At 43.1% G+C, this 22,752-nt stretch overlaps 1 protein-coding gene across 3 annotated transcripts in view; it reads right to left on the reverse strand.

Annotated features, from left to right (window-relative positions):
- Positions 1–1,415: 1,415 nt before the first annotated feature.
- The window catches only part of ATXN1 (ataxin 1), a 400,037-nt gene continuing 378,700 nt past the window's right edge, over positions 1,416–22,752 (reverse strand). For all 3 annotated transcript variants that reach the window (XM_088475948.1, XM_088475949.1, XM_088475950.1), the window contains 2 exons: positions 17,756–19,802; positions 1,416–1,967 (listed from right to left, as the gene is read on the reverse strand). In XM_088475948.1, coding sequence (XP_088332074.1) covers positions 1,443–1,967; positions 17,756–19,633 — 2,403 coding nt within the window. In that variant the 5' untranslated portion in view covers positions 19,634–19,802 and the 3' untranslated portion in view covers positions 1,416–1,442. The remainder of the gene's footprint in view (positions 1,968–17,755; positions 19,803–22,752) is intronic.

The following is a 22,752-nucleotide window of genomic DNA, read 5'->3' on the forward strand; positions in this document are numbered from 1 at the left end:
CTACAGTAGGTCAAGATTTACATTCATCCCTTTGAAACCACATTAAAACGTTCAACATCTTGCTCTAAGAAGCTCTACATATTTTCATGTAGGTTTCAGTGTTCAAAAAAAAAATATTCAAAAGAAAAAAAATATATATATATGTTTTTCAAATACACAGATAAAAAGAGAGATACAGTACTTAGCAAACATTAGACCAAGATGCTCGGCAATAAAGTGTGAACAGCATTTTAAGTGCTAATAGACAATCTCTTATTACTCCTCCAGTTCTTGTTCCTTAATGTGTCACACTGAACTTTAAAAACAAAAAAGTGGCACCAATTGTTACTAAAGAACAAAAGTTGAACACACAATGTTTGCACCTAGGATGCAAGCAATTGACGTTAGTGCTCTAAATAGGCAGTGTGCTTAGACCTGGTAAGCACACACCATGTTTTCAAGACATTTACTTTCTATACTAGAAGAAATGTCTGTCCTAACAGGAATCCACTAGAGGGGTATGAAACGTAATATTGGCCTCTACGTCCTGTCAAATGCTGCTTACCTTGTTACTGAGGCTAGCAATGCTATTCCAGCAGTTACACAATTGGAATTTTATAATATTAATAATATAAAATAATTAAAAGGACATACATGACTGAATTTTTCACAGCAAAAAAACATTAGAAACTTTTTAGAGCACAGAGGGACTGTGCCCCTCTGACGTTGACTTGTGCAGTTAGGCTTCCTTAGGATGAATTTATATTTGTAGACCAAGTGCCATTAGCCAAGGTGTATACACGTTACAAGAAACTCAAGTTATCTTAAATGTTCTCTGCGGTCTATAGGTAAATGGATCATCAACAGATGTTGAAACTACACAACACCAAAAATTTTTCTGGCACTAGTCACAAATCTATGATGAGACCAATTAATGGAAACATAATCATGGATAATCACTCCAACATACTGTATGTGAAATGGTATTGATTCAGATTGTCAACATGACAATGACCTTAGACTGTTACTGTTTCTTTGTGCCAGTGACCCGCAACATAAACACAGTCATGAAGCTTTACCCTCTAACAAGGGACAGCTCACATTTCCCTTGTAATCCTCTCTGAAAGATTAAAAAGAAGAAGTCGCTTGAAGATGAATTTGGCACCCTGCAACTACATCACAGAAGCCATGTTTATACAATCCTCTCCATCAAGACTGCAGAAAGCTTAGACTGCCTCTTGCGTAGCTTCCCCACATCCTAGCTCCTGCACTAATCAACACTTGTGGAAAGAACATGTGCATCAAGAGTCTCCTGCAAGATACCAGCCGCAACTATAATAATGTTATAACATAAACCTAAAATAAGATGATAGCATGTAAATACTGGGTTATTTATTCTACAGTACAGTAATCTGAATAAAAAAAGACAAGGGTAAGCCTAATTTGTCTTCTCTAAACAAGTTTCACTTGCCTACATTAGATCGACCTTCGATAGAAATCTTAACCTCCTGAGGAATAAAAGAAGGCTTGGGAAGAGTCAATGGTGGTTCATCTTCAGACTTCTCTAGTTTCCTTGATTCGGGGGCAGACCACCTCCTCTTCCTTGTTGCCATAGGCTTGCCAGGTTCTATTTTGGCTTCAAAGGTCACGGCATTCAATCCAGCAGGACACCTTAGTTCTCCATTCTCAGATGACACCTGTACACTTCCCTGATTAATCCCATTCTCCTGTTCTGCATACCTATGTTTATTTCCAGACAGACTGTCATTCCTTGGGTGCTTCAGCAAGATGCTAGCTGAATCCATGGGTTGCCCCTTCTTTATGGAGCCATTTTTCAGATTCTTCAGGGTAAGCGATATGCAGACATCTCCAACTGACAACTTGGAACATGGCAAATCAAACAGCTGGCTTGTTCTCTCAGGGCTGCAGGAGGACCAGCCCTGACCAAACACGAAAAAGGGATATTCTATCAAGACTTCCACACTGACCTGTATAGATACAATAATGGAACATACATTTTTTAAAATGAAAAACAAAACAAAAACCAAAAACAATATCAAACAATGATTTGGCTATTTTGTGAGGAAGGATGTGTTGTTTCATTGAGTTTTCTCATCAGCCACTTGTGTCCTTGTCATACATAATTCTTTATATATACAATTACACAAAAGACAAATGACTAATGAGTGCACGTTATCCCCCACTGGTACATCTCATTGTAATTATTTTAACGCTCACACTAGTAATATGATAAAAAGGCTCCATAACACACACTTACATTTTATTTAAGGATATAAACCTGAAAAAGGCTCACACAACTGACAGCATAACGTAATTGAGATTATTTCACACATGTGGGGCTGATTATTACAGTACAGTATTTAAATAATGGAAGAATGTAGTTAATAATAAATTGAAAGATGATTGCAAGATGTTCAGTCCACTGTGCTTCATTGGACCTGTCATCTCAGTGCATAAAGCAGCAGTTTCTGTCTGGTCAGCAGCCAAGGCATGATCTGGTTATCGATGTATGCCCCACACAACTCTGCATTGATATAATCAGAGACTTAGCAGAATTTATTTTACTCTTCATGCAAATGTAAGAGGTTATTATAGAGTTAATGCATTAGGTCTGGATTTCCCAAACTCCTCCATTACAGTTCAGGTTTCAAGGATATCCATGCTTGAATCCAGATGGTTAAATCAAATTGACAGGTATTACTTAAGTCACCTGTGCTTAAGCATGGATATCCTTAAAACCTGGACTATAATGGGGGAGTTCGGGAACCTCTGCATTAGATCACTAATGTACAATCTGTGGATGAAGAAGCCAGATTTTGGTACCCCATGATTGTCAGAAATCCTATATTCTCCTCAACTATCTCCTTATGAGCATTAACAAGACATAAGGAATGTAGGGACTTCTAACTCTCTTGGATGATCATCACCTTACCACTACCGCTCTTACAGGTAAGAAGAAATATATGTCTCTTATTCGATCCCTTCTTTAAAACAAGTACTACAATCCAATATATATATATATATATATATATATATATATATCTTTTGCTACCTGTTATTTTTGAAGTGATACTGGAATCAAACAATGAGTAAATATAATCGACTATAGATTTCCATACAAAAGTTGTGTTCCATTTTCTTCTTTTTTTTTCCCCCAACCAATATGAACAGGTGAATGCAAAAACAGATGTCAGATATAATTTGCCAAAGCCTAACAGGGAGGGGCAAGGTGAGAATTTAGGAAAGAGGGTAAAACAACAACGGTGAAGGGAAGAATGACAAGGAGATGGAATGAGAATGAGAGTTTAGAGGTCAATGGAGGGTGTGAATTCCACAGAGTCCATGCCCACAGTCAAGGAAGGGCAACAGGAATCTACAGTATTAACTGTGAAGACATCGCAGGGAAAAATGCCTAAGTGGGGCTGACAACATGCAGTAAACTCAGGTGGTTAAGAGGTTGAAATTTGACCTTCTAGATAAGATCTACAGTATAAGTAGTATTTCTTTCAGTTCCAACCAATGAGTCGGCTCCCTCCCCATATTGTTAAGATTGTACGTCATTGACTAGAGAAGTCAAATGTAGATATATCTGTTTGCAAATGGATAAAGAGTGTTTCTTTTAGATTTCCTGAAAAGGTTGCATACCTTCCATGCCCTCCAGATGACCCACGTGCCAAACATCTGTCCGGGTCCTGTCATGCAGTATGATGGCCAAGAGCCCAGAAGAGAAACCCACGATTGGCAGTACTCTATAAGTAATGTCCCAGTAGAAGCTGAGTTGTATCCAGCAGTTTACCTTGGTTATAAACTGTATGGTGCAAAATGTTATAGGCATGGTAAAATGGCTACCAGTACAAAGGATGATTTTCAACCTTTGTCCATTGTTTTGTACCATTCAATCTGGTTCTGTGTATAATTGTGGTAAGAATTACTGCTTAGTAATAACTAGAGAATAATGCGAGCTGTAAACCTCCCTCATGCTATGCTTGCACCTATATAATAGCTTGTGTTTAAACCAAAGTCTTTTGCTCCCCTGCCCCACCCCATCGATGAGCAATAGACATAGCCAGGATGACTGTTAAGTAATTTCAAGCTGTTGATAATCAGCTTTGAGCTAACATCAATATCTGAGTTGTTATCAACCTGGCGCTTCCATACATAAAACTAGGATTAATTGAGACAGTGTGCACCACTGTTTAGTTCCATTAAGTATTGGTTCCAACAACCAATTGGTTCCCATTAATTCAATTCAAATCTTACCTGAAATATATTTGTATAATGATGGGAAGCTCTGGAGACACACCCTGCAGCCTGTAGAGCCGCCTGGATCATCCTTAGGATGCTCCAGGCAGTGCTCCGCCTCCTGGTGCCAGTGGCCCTGCCCGCTCAGCATGACTTCACTTGTTCAGGAGAACGGGCCGACAAAGGGCAGAAAATCGCTCAGTTACAGAGCTGCTTGTAAAATAAAATGTTATTTCAATGACTTTTGCGGCCAGGGTCGGACTGGGACTAAAAATAGGCCCTGGCATTTTAAAGCACACAGGCCCACCTCGCTTCAGCACCTGGCTCCTGGCATAGACTCCTCCCCTTACTAATCCTGACTCCTCCCACATCTTCGTCTATGCGCTTACACATATACTGTAATTATTAGAACATAAAAGTGTACATCATTCTCTGTATTAAAATACACACAAAAGAGCACATCCTGCAGGGGATTTAAACATGTGTCATATTTAAACATTTGGTATTTGGTTAGTTCTGTTAGGTAAAGCTGGCGCTACATTGGTATATGTCACGCACAAAGTAAAGGAAAGGCATTTTCCCAATTGACCAAGGCCTAGCCTAGTAGTTGTAGAGGATTAGATGGTGATCACTGTAGGAATTTTATAGGCCAGGGGAGCTGAGCAGAGGAGGACACGTCTGTGCCATCAAAGCAGAGCTGTTACTACAAATTTTGATGCCCTGTAGACATAAAGAGCTTTGGTTTCCCCTGACACAAAAGAATATGGTAGTATGCGCACCGTAGGCGCGCGTCGAAAAAAACAGTTGTGTGTTCGCTGAGAAGGGGTGTGAGCACACAATAGTACCCCCAATTCAAATTATTCCATACCATAGTGCCCCTTTGTCACATTACACTGCAGAGTAGTGCCCCTCATTCAAGTTACACACAGTAATGCCCCTTACAACTAGTAATCACGCTAAATGAAAAAAAGTGTGGGTCCCAGGGACCCCTCACTTTAAAAAAAATGGGGTCCTACTCCATAGTGTCTGGATCCTATGACAATTTATGCCTCACTGCGTGTAGTCCATAAAAAAAGCACAGAACAGCAGAAGGGGTACAGACATAAGGAGAATAGGGGGCACTTAGTACACAGAAAAGCAGAAAGGGTAAAAAGCATGGGGAGAGGGGAACAGGGGTCACAGAGGTGGGAGGGCAGAATACACGGGAGAGCAGAAGGGGTACAGACATGAGGAAAGGGGAACGGGGGGCACAGAGGTGGGAGGGCAGAGTACACAGGAGAGCAGAAGGGGTACAGACATGGGGAGAGGGGAACAAGGGTCACAGAGGTGGGAGGCAGAGTATACAGGAGAGTAGAAGGGGTACAGACATGGGGAGAGGGGAACAGGGGTCACAGAGGTGGGAGGGCAGAAGGGGTACAGACACGGGGAGAGGGGAACAGGGGTCACAGAGGTGGGAGGGCAGAGTACACAGGAGAGCAGAAGGGGTACAGACATGGGGAGAGGGGAACAGAGGGCACAGAGGTGGGAGGGCAGAGTACACAGGAGAGCAGAACATGTAGAGACACGGGGAGAGGGGAATAGGGGGCACAGAGGTGGGAGGGCAGAGTACACAGGAGAGCAGAACATGTACAGGCATGGGGAGAGGGGAACAGGTGGCACAGGTGGGAGGGGAGAGCAGAACATGTACAGACACGGGGAGAGGGGAACAGGGCATAATGGAGCTGGAGAGCAGAATGAGTACAGAAATAGGGGGAGGGTTAGGTTTAGGTACGAAGGGTGGAGGGTTAGGTCTAGGCACGAAGGGGGGGAGGGTTAGGTTTAGGCACTAATGGGGAGGGTTAGGGGGAGAAGGGGGGAGGGTAAGTATGAAAAGCTCAGTTTTTAACAAACAAAAAAATTTGGTGAAAAGTGAGAAAAATATGGGAAACAATATGTGTATATATGGGTCACTCTAGCTGTAATGTGTCCAAGGCACACAGTAAACAACACTCAGAGAGGGCTATTGCTGCAATCCAATAGAACATCTTGTGAATACATAAATAAGCATGGTACAGTACACAAGCCTCCTCCTCTATCCTGCCCAGTCACCAGCAGCTTGTAGAATCCCAGCCATATAGACAGTGGCGGCCCTAGCCCAAATTTATTGATAAGCAAATATATTTTTTGGTGCCCCCAGGCATATTATTGCATGTGCCCAAACAAATTAAGGGGCCGTGGTCTCATGGAAAAAGCCATAATCATTACACATACCCCTTTCTCGTCACTCTGGGAACAGTCCTTTCCATATGTACCTTAATGCAGTCCCCCCAGTAGTTCCCGTTATACAGTACTACGAGTATGCAATGCCCCCAGTAGTGGTCACCCTATGTAGGCCCCCAGAAGTGATCCCCCTTATACTGTGCTCCCAGTAGTTGTCCCCCCCTGTGCAATGCAGTGCCCGAGGAGTGGTCCCCCTTATGCAGTCTCCCAGTAGTGCCCCTTATATAGTGCCCCCAGTAGTAGTCCCTCCCTATGCAGTGCCCCCAGTAGTGGTCCCCCCTATGCAGTACCCTTTATACAGCACCCCCTGTAGTGGTCCTCCCTATTCAGTGCCCCCAATAGTGGTCCCCCTTATGCAGTGCCCCTTGTGCCCCAGGAGAGGTCCCCCTTATGCAGGCCTCCAGTAGTGCCCCCAGTAGTGATCCCCCCCTATGCAGTGCCCCTTATACAGTGCCCCAGTAGTGGTCCCCCCTGTGCAGTGCCCCTTGTGCCCCCAGTAGTAAGCCCATTATATAGTGTCCCCAGTAGTAGTGCCCCCTATGCAGTGCCCCCAGTAGTGGTACACCCTATGCAGTGCCCCCAGTGGTAGTCCCCCCATGCAGTGCCCCCAATAGTGGTACCCCTTATGCAGTGCCCTTTAAATAGTGGCCCCAGTTGTAGTCTCCCCATGCAGTGCCCTTTAAATAGTGGCCCCCCCTCCCTATGCAGTATCCTGAGGATTGCCCTTTATATAGAGCCCCCAGTAGTGGTCCCACAATGCAGTCCCCCCAGTGGTAGTCCCCCCCTATGCAGTACCCCCAGTATTGCCTTTTATATAGAGCCCCCAGTAGTGATCCCCCGATGTAGTGCCCCCAGTATTGCCCTTTATATAGAGCTCCCAGTAGTGGTGCAGTGATCCCAGTGGTAGTCCCCCCTCTATGCAGTACCCCTAGTAGTAGTCCCCTCCCCTTGTAGTGCTACTAGTAGTAGTCCCCTCCCCTTGTAGTGCCCCTAGTAGTAGTCCCCCCCTTGTAGTGCCCCTAGTAGTAGACCCCCCATATGCAGTACCCCCAGTAGTGGTCCCCCGATGCAGTGCCCCTACTAGTAGCCCCCCCTTGTAGTAGTAGTAGTCCCCCTAGTAATAATCCCCCCACAGTAGTACCCCTAGTAGTTGTTCCCTCCCTTGTAATAGTAGTCCCCCTAGTAGTAATCCCCCCACAGTAGTAGCACCCCTGATGCAGTGTCCCTAGTAGTTGTCCCCCCCCTTGTAGTAGTAGTCCCCCTAGTAGTAATCCCCCCACAGTAGTGCCACCCCCAAGTAGACACACACATAATGAAAAAAAAAAAAACTTACCTGAAAGGCAGGGGAGGCAGCATGCAGGTCTTGCCCGGGATTTTGCTGAACTAGCTGCTCCTTGTTACTAGAGCTACAGCTGGTCCTCTAGCGTCTGGCAGCAGAACATGGCAAATGAAGACCTCTCAAATGTCAATGTGCTACGATGTCTCCTATGAGGCGGCGACCATTTTGTGAGAGACAATTTCAATAGTACTGTATCCCTGTAGACGGACAGACCGGCCCACGCAGCCATCGGCCCTTCTGGCATTTGCCAGAAGTGCCCGATGGTCAGTCCGGCCATGTTTGCAGCTATTTGAAAATCTTTGGTAAGCCTATTATATCTTGTCCTTTTAGCCTAATTTTCCCCATGAGGGTAATGCTTAGAGATATGATGCCATCTCGAATAGCTCTAATGGAAGCCTTCGCTATTTGTTTATCAAGGTACAGAGAGTTCGCTCCTTTGACTTTAATAGAACTGTATGAATGTTTGTCAGCTTGGGCCTTCCCAATAATATCCTACCTGGTTTAATTCCCACTGGAAATATTTATTTCTACATATGCCAAAGGCCAGATAGTCTTGTTGTCCAGCATTGTGTTTAAGGCCTAGGATTGCCTCTGCTAGCTCTGCATAAATGAATGTGCTGTCTGCTTTTCATAATCCAGACTGTTTTCTGCATTCTCCTCTGCGTATAGTGTTTGAGCCACACCTATAGATTGCTCTGATCACTTGAAGAGGGAGAAGGGGAGGGAGGGATAGCAACTGCAGCCTATCCTTTGCTGTATTTTCCTTTCCACTAATCAGTTATTTGTTTTCCAGTCTCCTAATATCAAAGAACCTCATTGATAGGGTGTAATCCATAAATATGGGGTGGTGGACATTTTGCCTTTTATTTGTGTTTAAGGTTTTCCTTCTTTGTACAGTACATTAATGAAATATAAAGTGGATGTTTCTGCAAAGTTACATATTTATGTGGATATCCTTCCTATTGTGAGTTGGACAGAATTTGGCTGGATCTGTCTTACTGTGAAATTTGATATTTCGAGGTGTGAACTGGGCAGTGACAATGCAATCGCCTGGAACCACCCTGACTTGTGGGAGTGTAGTGGGCTTGTATTAAAAGCTCAGTGCATTTCTAAATCATGTGTATGAGGAAGGGAGGCCTGTTTCTGATGGATCTCTTGCACCTCGCATGGGGTGCAATGGGAGGCACAGGTTTCTGCTTGCACGCGCATGAACCTGGCATTAGTTGATTGGATTCTCACATTAGCATAAGGTAGTAAATCCAGTTCCCACAGCTGCCCATTAATACAGCCACTTTGTGTGTGACTCAGAATCAGTCCAATAGTCTTTCCATTAAAGGGAACTCTCTCACTGTTACAAAGCACCTTAGGTTTCTTATTGCCTATATTACAGAATCATTTGCATCAATATGAGATTAGGACTACACAGTATCCCTCAGTTAATATTGCATTAAAGGAAACAAGCACAAAACATGTACCAGATGGTATATGGTCTCCCCCCCAAATGTCTGACTTCTGTTGGGGTGGAAACACTGGGACACTCATGCACATTTGGTGGGATTGCCCTGCCATTTCTGCCTAATGGGCCAACATTTACACTGTAGGATCATTTCATGAAAATGTCACATCAGCTAGGAAAAAATACTAAAACAAATGGTGTGGCCTTGTATGTCATCTCGATTAACAGTCTCTGTATAGTGTTATACATTGTTATAAAAGATTCAAATATAAAAATTCATAATTTATTTGGTTTGGTTTTGTAACCGATGTAACAATTCCATGGGATGAGCCATTATTAGTAAGTGAAACTAATAGTCAGCTACACCGAGGTTCTATTGTGTAAACCCATAGCAGCACTCAGTAAGCCCACATACAAATCAATCCCCCACAACTGCAATGGAACAAAGTTGCCATTAGCAAAAGAATGGAAGACACTATTACAACCATCAAAAAATGCTGTAGTCAATAGAATTCTGCTAAATTATACAAAAACTCCTTTTATAATGTTTGGGGCCATAGTTTTTATTCAATAATTCTACCCTTCCTGGAAGTGTTTAGTATCTGTATTGCATATGTGGCTACTAGTTACTTGCATAGCCAACACAGTCCAATAAACTGGTACCCTGAGACAGCCATAAGATTTTGTTTGCACAATCCCTCACCCTATCACTCTTCCCTTTAAAATAAATATTCCAGCAAATATTAATTATACCCAAGATGTATGACTTAGGGACCGCAGCACATACCTCCAATATCTGCTGCGGTCGTCTCCATTTAAGACAACAACAACAGGTTTCTATGGGGCTGCTGTGATGCCTGATTTACCAAGTTCCGGAATGCAAAGCCTATAGTAACCAAAGGGCTACCTTTCCGTGTATTCCATGGGTGGTTTCGGCTAGCACATGCACTGACGTCTGTTGGCGCATGCGCAGTAGTTGTGCTGAGGGGTCAAAGCAGGAAGTAAAATTATCGCAATGATCGAAGCCCCTGTCCCGGCAACTCGTAAATGTAACATTTGGGAGAATAAAGATTACTTATTGGCATGAATTGCAGCTATAAAGGATATATATTGTGGGGGCTGGCTGAAAGGATGATAAATATGCCTCTCAGTACCTAATTCAGACATGCAAACCAGTCCATTTTGTGGCTGGATCTTGAGATTTTTAGCACTGTGCATGTGTCCGAGCCGAGCACACACAGCTTTGAGTAACTGCATGTGATTCAGAATCGGACACACTCGGCCGCATCTCGACTTGCGGCTGAATGGTTGTAACTGGGCATTCGCACCTAGTGTCCTGGGTATGTAGACAGAATTGCAGCCTACGCAGATTTGACTATAAACAGATATCTGTCTGTTTTTCAGATGGATCTCTTGCACCAGGTGCGGAGAGAACAGGCAGCTGTATGCATGTGCTGATAGTGACGATGGCTACTTTAATAAGCTAATGGATGGTAGTGGTGCGGCGAACTCTGAACACAGGTGAAAATTCACATTTATTCCTGAGCATGCAATGCGGCCGACTTGGGTGCGACTCTGACACAGCCCTTAATGTTTCTAACCCCTCTCGCCCTATTGGGCGGACACATTTTGATCATGTACTTTTTTGTCAGTGAAGGAATTAGTTGTTTATTTTTAGACTCCCTACTTTTATATATAAAGAGATGTAAAAAAAAAACTAAAAGAACCACTAGCAGATAATTTAGCAAAGTACAAGAATTCATTGAAAAACAAATAGAATTGTACATGTTGGGACAGGACTTACTAATAATAAACTTGGGTGCTAAGTATGCATGTGATTTAATTAGTAACATGTACTTTAGGCAAACTTTTAAATAAGAGTAAGTAGGTCAGTGACATTAATAGGCAGAGAAAAGATGAATGAAAAGGTCATGGCTCATGCATGCCCCATCCTATCAGGTGACTATGGGGGACTACACTTCATCAATACAATACCTACGGTATGCTAAAGCTATCAAAGTTAGTTTGCTCATTGACACTTCAGCTTGTGTCGCTACATTTATATCATGCCATATGCTGCACTGTTCCACTATATACCAATCTGTCTTATCCAGGGTTTGACTGAGGCGCAGTGAGTTTTTATTGCATATACATTAAAAAGTACATTAAAAAGATTAATAAACAGATGAAACATCTGGTATGAACGCTTTCTTTCCAGCTGAAAGGCAGACAAAACTGTGGCGTAACCTGTATAAAACAGCGAAAGGAAGATAAATGATTCATATCTGATGGCATTTGGTCATACAACACCACAATATGCTCAAACAAATAGGCAACACCACAGAGAAACTTATATTAGTCATTCATGAGCTGGGCTTACCCTTTAAGATCGTGGGTGGGGGATTTTATCATATACATTTCACAGTTCTATTTTCTAGAACTAAGAACTAACAAAAGCAGTTTAGGTAATGTTGATTATATTTTATATAATATGTGTAAGCATGTTTCCATTTCCTGACATTTATTGAATTGTGTTTGGTGGCATTATTTAAGGCAGCCAACAGATAACCAGGAAAATGACCTGCACAGCCTTACCTTACACTGATATAAGGACAGCTCTGTACAAGGAGCACATGCAGATTATATTGCTAATTGCAATGCTGTCATATGTCTTGGGAAACCCATGTAATCAAGGAACTATCCTATTAGAATGAATGTGCTGTATGCTACAGACAATCTTTATTACTTTGTGTAGCTATATGAAGTAGAATCAGGCAGAAATAAAAAATAAATGTGCATAAGGTTAAACCTGATCCCACAATTGGAATCAGGCAACTTTAGTGATGTCAGCGGTATCACTAACGTGTCCTGATCACAATTCATTTGTGAACCAAAAATTAGTTAGATGACTGAGAATAATCCAAATAATGAGATAGTTTCAGATATAGGGGTTCATTTATCAACAAGTTTTATCATTCACAACAAGTGATAAAACTCGCTGTGAATGATAATGGGGCTCCAGCCAATCAGCTCCCAACTGTCATCTGTTTGAAAATTGACAAGTGGGAGCTGAATGGCTGGAGCACCATTATCATACGCAACAAGTTTTATCTCTCGATGTGAATGATAAAACTCGTTGATAAATAAGGCCTATAGTTGTAAATCTGGTTGGCAAATGATTCTACCTACCTATACAGTAAGTCAGTTATCTGCTGACTTTAACAACTACAAAGCATCAATGTGATCCAAATGAATGCCAAGTGTCAGAATTCGACCTGTCCAGCTTAATTGTAGTCTAAATCCTGAAATCTTTTCTGTTTTTTTCCTATGTATTTTTCTGACTGAAAATCTGGCCAAACTCATGCAGATGTGGTTGGCCAACTCAGTAAGTTTTAAATTAATTGACTAATAATTGTATTATATGTGACCACATCCCAGATCAAAGTCCAGTCCTGTTATTGGCATTTTGAGGCTGACTCTGCAGTGGCAGGAGAGCAGAGAGCACATTTTATGCTGGACAATCTGGTGTCATGGCAGCTAAATGACTGAACAAATGTCATTTGTGCTCATTTGTGGCCAGATTGAGCACACTCTAGGCCAATTGGGTATCAGACCAGATGACCAGACTGCATTGTGTGTGGCCAGAGTAAGGATTATATATACACGAGGGCTGATTGAAAAGTAATGAGATTGCCTCTGTTTTTCTGTCCCATAGGTAGACGTGGCAACGCTATGCTGGTAATTGTGAAGCTCATACATCGATGTGTCTGAACCTGCAGTTGGGCTGCCGTAGTCTTCTTTGTTTGGTCACAGCGAGTGGAAGATCTTTGTATGTTTCGTTATGGTGGATGAGGAAGTGTCTGAGATTATGTCAGATGTGTGATTGAACTTTGTGTTAAATTGGAAAAAGTGGAAATGAAACTCATGAAATGTTACGGCAAGCATACGGTGGAGGAACAATTAGCTGCACTCCAGTGTTGCGGTGGTGGAAGCACTTCAAAGAGGCTAATACGCGAGTGACTGACGAAGTGCGTTCTGGGAGACCTTCCACCGCGGTTACAGATGTCAACATTGCTGTGGAGATGTTGCAAAATGACAGAAGGGTAACTTTACGTGAACTTTCGGCTTCACTTGGCATGTCATTGGAACAAATTCAGCATATTGTGACAAAGGAACTGAAAATGCATTGCGTGTGTGCCAGGTGGGTACCCAGAAATCTCACAGAAAAGCAGATGCGACGACAAGTTGAATCATGCAAAAACACCGTTCGAATGTTGGAGAGGATACCCGATTTCCTAACATTGAGTGTGACGTGTGACGAATTGTGGATTTGTTATTATGATCCAGAATCCAAACAACAGTCCAGTGTATGGAAACTCGTGAATTCGCCTCCGTCCAGAAAATTCTGTGTGATTCCTTCGGCATGTAAAGTCATGCTTCTGCTGTTATGTGCTGTGAACGGTATGATCTTACAGCACTGGGTTCCCCATGGACAGACGATTAATGGTGACTACTATGCAAACGTCTTGACAATGCCCGACCACATGTTGCTACTGTTGCATTGGCAGCACTACCTGAAATTAATGGAACAGCACTGGAACACCCTCCATATAGCCTGGACCTAGCACCCTGTGATTTGTGGGCATTCCCAACCATGAAAAACCATCTGCGCGGAAAGAAGTTCTCAACAGATAATGAAGTGAAAAATGCCACAGCTGCAACACTAAACGCAATGGCACAAAACTGTCTACTGTATGCTTTTGAATAGTTGTTGAAACGCTGCAAAAAATTTATTGAATGTGATGCTACTTTGAAAAGAAAAATGTTGAGATCCTGTGGAGTCATCTGATTCTGAATAAAAAAATCAGTCTCATTACTTTTCAATCAGCCCTCGTAGTTTTGCCCACTATGTAGTTTTAAAAGGGAACAAACAGTAATTATTTGCCTTTCATATTCACATATAATAGATCAAAATGTACAAGCTTAGCTTTGTGTCAATGTCATTGGTCAGGTTTTGTTGACTGTATTCACTACTGTCCCTGAATAATTGAATATATTTGCTCTTTGTATGTGATTATCAAATATTTATTTTGCTGTATCCAATAACAAAATAGAATCATCTAGGTGCATACACACAGGGCCTGATTCAGACCCGCTCGCAAGCGCTATGCGCTTGCAAGCGGGTTGATGGTGGCCCAGTGAGCATGTGCACGATGGAGCCGGCTCCGTCGTGCGCATGCGCGAGACCTGGATAGCGATGGGCAATCCGTCGCTCTGGGTCTCGTACCAAAGGGGGCGTGCTGTGGATGTTGAGTGACAGCACGCCCCCTTTTGTGGGTGGGCCAGGGGAGTGGCTGCCCAAACGGAGGTGTTCCCATGTGAACGCCTCCGTTTGGGGGCGGCCCCACTGACATCACGAGTGATGTCAGTGGGAGAGATTTCGGCTCTGTTAGAGCCGAAATCTCTCTGGGGCTTGCGGCAACGAGACCCTACCACAAGGGTCTCGTCGCAAGCCCGATGGTCGCAATGGTTCTGACCACCGCAACCATCTTCCTGGACACTTGCTATAGCTGTGGGTGGTCACCCACAACTATGCGAGCGGCCAGGAGGCCGCTCTAAAAAACAAGAAGGCCGGCCCTGATTCAGAGCGAGCGCTCTGTCAGAGCGTCCGGCTCTGAATCAGGGCCACAGTATGATCAGTCAGCGATAATGATATCGCTGACAGTTCGTCCTGCACCATCCCGGTGTGCATTATGATTGTTATTGTTCATCCAGCACACCATCAACCCACCAACGATGGGCAAGCGACCCGCGATCAACGATCAACACTCGCGGGTCCCTATGTAACCTTGTCGATATCGACCAGGTTGGCCTGTATGCACGGGCGATGGTCGATATCGTTATCATCCATATGTGCCCAAGCATCACTGGTCTATGGCAACAAAGAATGAATGATCTGAATGATAACGATATGGTCGATATTGTTATCATTCATATTGTGCATTTTTATCGTACCGTGTGTACGCACCATTAATGTTAATCATCATCATGTAGGAATTCAGGAGTTCATTCAGACCCGCTCGCTAAGATGTATACTCTCGCTGCTGCCGATGGTATGCAGTGTGTATGCATTGTGCGTATGTATCGCAGTGCGCATGCGCATACCATAGCTAAAGTTCACAATGCATTTGCTCGCTGCGCATAGACAGCCCAGCAGAGTGAGTGACAGGGGACTGGCCATTAAAAACGGGGGAGTGGAGGTGCAAACGCAGGCGTGCCTGAGCATCTCAATGGCGTTTTATAGGTGTGCATAATTATAAGACAGCATCATAGTACACGTCACTTGGCTTGTTTTTACACTGAAGTGCTCGTAGTACTTGCAGCAGGGTATGGTCAACCTCAAACGCTGCGATAGCATCCGATGTTGCCCGATGTACCGATGGTTGCATACACTTCCTGGACATGACATGCACAAGTGGACGTCTTAAAACAGGCTGGTGGGTGTCTGTATACACTATGTGATCACTCTCTAAGGAATACTGGGCATGCTAATGCATTGCTGTGCGGTAGCACTGCCTACGCAATTTGCATACACATCGTGCGAGCGATCGCATCTAGCGAGTGGCTCTGAATCAGGCCCTCAGTCCATCATCCATATACTAATGGAGAAAATTTGTAATCCTCACAAAAAATATTTCAGTCTCAATATAAAATAATTTTAGGTCAAAGTCTTCCCCACTGATTATTTCTAGAATGCTACTTACTGGCTTCACCCTATTCTTTTCAGGGACTGCTGCAAACTTCCAGTTGCCGGCTCCAACTGACAGTGACCAGATTGTCATCAGACCTCCCCACATGCCCCCTATGTACCCGCCAGCCCACCCCACATGTCATCAGACCTCCTCACATGCCCCCTACATACCTACCAGACATCCTCACATGCCATCAGACTTCCCAACATGCCCCCTATATACCCACCAGACCACCCCACAGACCCCTTACAAACTCACCTCACAAGCCATCAGAACTCATGCCTTCTACATACCCACCAGACAACCCCACATGCTCCCTTTCATACCCACAAGCCCCCCACCACATGCCCCTTATATGCCCATCAATCCTAGCAACATTCCTCTCCACATGTTCATCAGTCCATCCTACATGACCTTCTTGCATGCCCATCAGACCTCCCCACATGCCAATTATAGGCCTGTCACACCTCCCCACATGCTCCTTGCATACACCCCCAATATGCCCATGAGACCACATGGCTCTTATATGCTGATCAGACCTCTTAATTTCTTGTAGTAAAGATCTTTTCATTCTAGGAACATTCAAATATTACCTAGATGGAACACTAGGGGAAATACAATGTAATTAATGTATAACAACATCTGTCCCTGTTAGTGCAGAAGAAGAGGAGGGTGTGCATCGGTGTTGGGGGACAGCTCTTACAGCGCTGCAGTGTGACCAGCCCACAAAATTAAATAATCTAATAATAAGTACACAAACGAGACATAAGAGCAATGAAGGAGCACAGGAACCATTAAGGAAAGGAGAAGTAATATAGGGGATGAGCGCAGATGAGAAGTAATTGGAAAAAGGATAGAAGGGGGACATAGGATGGACAGCATTGCATAATTTATACTGTATGTTTTGTATTATACTATAAAATTGCTCTCACACAATAAAAATCCCTCACGCTTTTGGGGGCTAGTGGTACCCACCCAGGCCTCCAGCCATTCACTTCAAATCTCCATACCAACACTTCTAAATTCCTACTTTGACCACTGGAGTTAAATATATGAAAATGCACATCAGCATCCATGTGTGTCTGTGACCATTATAATAGGTAGATCCCAAACTCACGGTTCTCTATTTGTCTTGATACAGAAGTGATCTGCTTCTGGATATATTTTGTTTTATAGATGCCTTATTTAATATAAGTCTAACTGGTACACAGCTGAGCAGATATGTTTGGCACCAGGTACGGTATGCGTTCTGCATCCCGGTGTGTCGGTAAGTGTTGGTATGTTAACCCTGACGGGATCCCGGCGTCGGGATTTTGACTGCCAGGATCCCGACTGTCGGTATTTCATACCGATTCCCCAAGTATACCCAAAACAATGACTTCTACTCAGAGGTGATCTAGTTAGTAACCGAACATTAAAGCTTTCTAAGGCAACAGGACATAATAGTATTTGTGCCAGTTTGACTGGAGCTTCACCTGACGCTTGTTATTAAATGCTTGGAACGGCAACATGTTGGAAAAGCGGATTCTATGTACTATTGTTATCATCTATCTAATAATGACAGATTGAGGTCCATAACTTGTTTACACCTGGTATTTAAGAATAGCAACAATAATGTTGGAAAACAGAAAGAATATGACTGTTTAAAAATACAATATGTTTACTAGAGCATTTATGTTTTCCATAAGAAATTATGTTCTCACCCACCTGTGCCCGGTGCTCTCCCACAGCAAACTGTACCACAGCAATGCCTGGACTGTGACTGTTCTCAATCCTCTCCACTGTGCTGGAGTCGATTTTCAAGTCATTGCTAATATCAGCACTCTGTATGAAGTCTTCGGTTTTCAAATCCTCTACTTTCTTTAGCTCACCATTGGCCAGCTGAATGATTGACCCTTTTGTGAAGTAAGGGGGCAGTGTAGGAGCAGCTGCCATAGGAGAAGCAACAGACTGTACAACTGGGAGGTGGATTTGAGCCGGAACCAAAGCGGTCTGGTAGGTTGTTTGAGTTGCCATTGATTCAGCACTGTAGTTATCGCTTTTAGGAATGGGCGTAGTGACAAATGTATGAGGCACTGCTGCAAATTGGGGAGATGACGTGACAATAGCAGGTGCTACCCCCACCGCAGATGATTCAATGTCCGGATTGCCAACTGGTATAAGCAAGGGCTGGGATCCTGGAATCACCAAGTGCTGTGGCAAATTTCCATGGTAGCCAATGGTTTGCTGCTGACTGCTGAGATAGCCAATAACTGGCTGTTGTGTACCCGCATAAAAGGCTGCAGCAGGCAGCCCAACAGAAAGTTGCTCTGCTGCACTGTGAGTTGTCTGGATGACTGTGTGAGGAGATAAAGTGGCCATTGTTTTTACGCCTTCTGCGCATAAAGTCTGTTGAGGGGATAAAGCATAGGACCGGTGGGCTGGTTTTCCTAAATGTAAGCTTCCCTTGTTATGAGCTGTTGAGGGTGAGGTTTCTCTCTTAATGGTTTGTTGGACATCCATGTCTGTGGCAGCTGTGTTGCTGTTGGGCACTACCATGACAGAGGTCCGAACACCTGAGGGATCCCGCGCACTGAATTCAGTACTAGGGTGCACAACTATGTGCCTTGTCTCATAATGTTGGGAAGCTGGTTTATTATTGCCTGCTTTCATTAGCTGTGCATCTGTGGAGGAAGGAACTACAAATCTCCTAACTTTCTCTATCTCCCCATTTAATAACTCCTTGGCTTGTGACCTGAAACTCTCTTCTTTCTTTGTAGGGTCCCTAGCAATAAAATGAGCTCCTGAATCTGAGTACTGCACAACCACCTGGGAGGGTGTACCCAGGGTAAGTGTATGTGGAATCACTGAGGGATGCGTATGTAAATGGACTGGGATAGTTGGTGGTGATAGAGTTCGGACTCCACTCTGTGATGAGCTGGAAATATGGACATATTGACTTAGGTGGGTAGGTGGTGATCCTGCTGCAATCAATCCAGGAGTCCGATCTAGATGTGGTTCAATTTTATGCCCCTGCTGGCTTAAGCCGCTTACACTGGCCAGCATAGTGGAATAAGCCTCCATCTGGGAGCGTTGTGATGGAGTGGTGACTCCTGCTGTTGTAGAGGACACAGCACTTGATGCGGAATTCGATGTAGGTGAAATTAGCTGCGAGTTGATGAATCCTGCATATGATGGTCCACTGTACTGCGGTCCAATAAACTGGAACGTTTGGGGCACATTCGTATATTGCACAGGAGATACAGATGCACCCGACTGAGACTGCACAGTTTGATAAATGGCAGGAACTGTTGTTGCAGCTGGTAGCGACCTTGTAGCACTAGGGGAGGAATAGTCCATACCAGTTGAAAGTGTTTTATGTAAACCTACCCCCTGTTGTAAACCAGCTTCTACTGAAGTTCCTACAGGCCCATGATGACGTCCACCATGGCTGCTGGCTGTGGTGGGGAGCCAAGATAAACTATCCGTACGGTGGTTTTCACTTGTCAGTCCGACTGTCTTCTCTTCAGAAGGTCGACTGGTGGCGGGAAGCTCACGTTTCTTTGGTGGTAGGCTTTCATTGCTCCTTTCTTGATTAGATTTCATGTTTTGCTTTCTGCCACCCCCGCCAACCACCACTGCCTTCTCACTGTCTGACAGATGCTGATTTCAGTCTGGTGAAAGGAAAATCACATTTAATTCCTGAAGGGAACCCAACAACTTCATGAGGAATCATCTCCCTGGGAGCACAATGTTCCAACGGTTGATGTGGAATCTAAGGGTACAAACATAAAAATACAATGCATAAATATTAGTTGACTGATTAAAAAAAAAATCAGTATTGACAGTTATGGGTTAATACTGTAGTAAAATATGAATTAAAACATGGCTTAATTTGAGTCTTAGAGATTGAATAAGATTCCTCACTTTCTGAGTAAAAATTAGCATAAAGCAAGAGGAATTAATAATTTCCAGCTAAAAGCTTCCAACTGGGGTGAGTAATTAAGAAGTAATTCCCTTCTGAGTGAAACAAGTCTAGAGCACAGTGAATTTCTGCCGTTACAGCGTGTTCAGACTTTCCTCAGTTTAGAAGTTGTTTATCTTTGGGCAAGAAAACTTTAAAATGAACACAAATGTATCAATAATTTTTCAATCAAATGAAAGTATTCAAAAATCAGGCAGTGAAATATTTTTTTAAATAAACAGAGAACATAACAAACAGTAGCATACACTAAAAAATGAAATCTAATATTGATCCAAGAGAACAATGTCAGTACAAATCTATATGCCTGCACTAATATCTCATGGTACACAGTGGTGATCATTTGTATAACAGAAAAATAAGAAAACACAAACCACATATAGTTTGAATCAAGCGCAAACTTTTTTTTCCCGTTTTATAAATATAGTATAAACCAGAGGTTCCCAAACGTGGTCCTCAAGGCTCCCCAACAGTTCAGGTTTTAGAGATATCCATGGTTGAGCACAGGTGACTTAATTAGTATCTCAGTCAATTTTATTTAACCACCTGTGCTCAACCATGGATATCGCTAAAACCTGAACTGTTGGGGAGCCTTGAGGAACGTGTTTGGGAACCTCTGGTATAGACTAATAGGCTGTATTACAGTACATGCTCTATATTTCAACTGTATTCAAATTTGATCACTTCATGTCTTGTCCATATTTGCTTGTTAGTAAGTACATCGTTCAATGGTACCAAGCTATAGGTAGGTATAGTCTGCATCTGCTTGTGAGTATGCGTAGAGCGTTTCCATGCAAGTTACACTACTCACTTTACATAAACTCCAAGATTTTAAAAACTGTAAAGGAAAATATGTGAAGCAAAACAATCTGTATAGGTGGAAACAGAAATACAGTAGGTTTCATAATTAACTTTTGTACAAACATTTCTGTAATATATCAGCTCTGAAAGTATGAATTTAGTCAAGATTAGCTCACGTATCTCATACTTTTGGTAAGCTTCCATTCTATGTATTCTCAGTCGGTATTTTATCAGCAGCTATGACATAACCAATTCTGGGTGTTGATTTGTAAAATGGTGCCAGAAGTGGGCATTTCTAGGCAGATAGGGGCAAGGCTTATGGGTTTTTTCTAAGAGGAATGGTTATAATACCATGAATGCCAGAGAACCATTGTATGTGAAAGCAGTGGTGAAATTACATTGGGGACGAATGCTGCGGGACCCAGCAATATGAAGTTGCCCGCCACTCCATGGCTCTCTCCCTGCTCTCCTAAGAGTATATCGGAGACCTCTACTAAGCAGGCATCGTGCTTCACCGCATCTGCTCAGGAGAGACCACACTCTCTTTTGTGAGAATATTTTCCACACAATCTAATCAAAAGGGATAGGTAAGGCAATGTGGAAACCCATACTGGTTAGCAAAATTACTATTAAAATGTTTCACAGTCCCTATTAGAGTTTTGAAAACCTTTGCCGAATTTAAGAGCAAAATGTTACATTACTGTTTCTGCTAATAAAGTTTGATAAAAACAGCAGAGCACTATGGGCGACCTGTGCCGTCATGCAGAGGCTCTGTGGGCGGCACCGTCGCCCCCTCAGCCTTTGCTCCTGGCTAGCAGGGTGCCTGGAATTGCACCCTGCAGCCAGGATTTCTGCTGCAGCACCCACGGTGCGACCTGTGCTTAGTATATGCAACCAATCAGGCATTCTGAGGATGCCCGGTCAGCGCTGCACTAACCAGAGCAGTTGGTCACGCCCCCTTCTGCACGACGTAATGACGTAATGTGCAAAACATCATGACGTCGTGCCCTCAGTGGGCGGGGTCAGCACAGGGCGCAACCGTGCCCTGTTACGGTTCTGGAAAACAGATTAATGTTCCAGCGTTACATAGTGTACATGATGTATGGTAAAACATATACTACACTTATAAGGTAATATTGATATAGATTCATAATGTTGATAACAATTTAAATATACAATACCACAGAATAGGAAGGTACCCTAATATAAACCTGTGGAAGCAGAGAAATAATAATACAGAAACATGGCATTGTTCTACATTGTATTTTCTGTTCCCTAAACAGATTTTTCTAATTATTTGAAACTTAAGCATATAGAAAGTACAGAAAGGAAAATAAAACACACATAACACTCTGTAGTGCAAAGTGCTGACTTTTATTAGGATTGCGTAGGTGGGTGTTGAAACAAGTGTGAAAACAACTGTGAGGGGAAGACTGTGTTGAACAAAGGATAACTGTGATCATTTTCTCTCACTGCGCTGGGAACATCTGCCTCACAGCACAGCAAATTGCTGTAATGCCTATTTTGTTTTTAGTACATCATTATCATTAGAACTGTCAGCTGTGTAAGTCAGTGGATTGAAGATGAGGCAGGGTATAGCTACAAATTCATATCAGTTAAGCAAATGTGAGTTACATTTTTGTCAGGTCAGAGGGTCTGCCTATCTACTGATAGGAAATCAACATCATTCTCTTGCCTGGCACCAATGTTGGTGAGCACTCTAATGCAATGCATAGCAGAACCTTTGGAACCATTATCCTTTCACAGTTGATGGAGAAGAAGTGAAGTACAGAAGTGATCCTTTACCCAACAGGATGCATAATCCTGCATAACCAGCATTGGACTGATAGTTCAATGCTGGTTATAAATATTCTGATTATTGTTGTTCATATAGCAGCACCATGTGACACAGCTCTGTACAGATATTCAATAACTCATGTTA

The sequence above is a fragment of the Taudactylus pleione genome, unplaced genomic scaffold, assembly GCF_031769625.1.
Source record: "Taudactylus pleione unplaced genomic scaffold, aTauple2 ptg000179l, whole genome shotgun sequence".
NCBI lineage: Eukaryota > Metazoa > Chordata > Amphibia > Anura > Myobatrachidae > Taudactylus > Taudactylus pleione.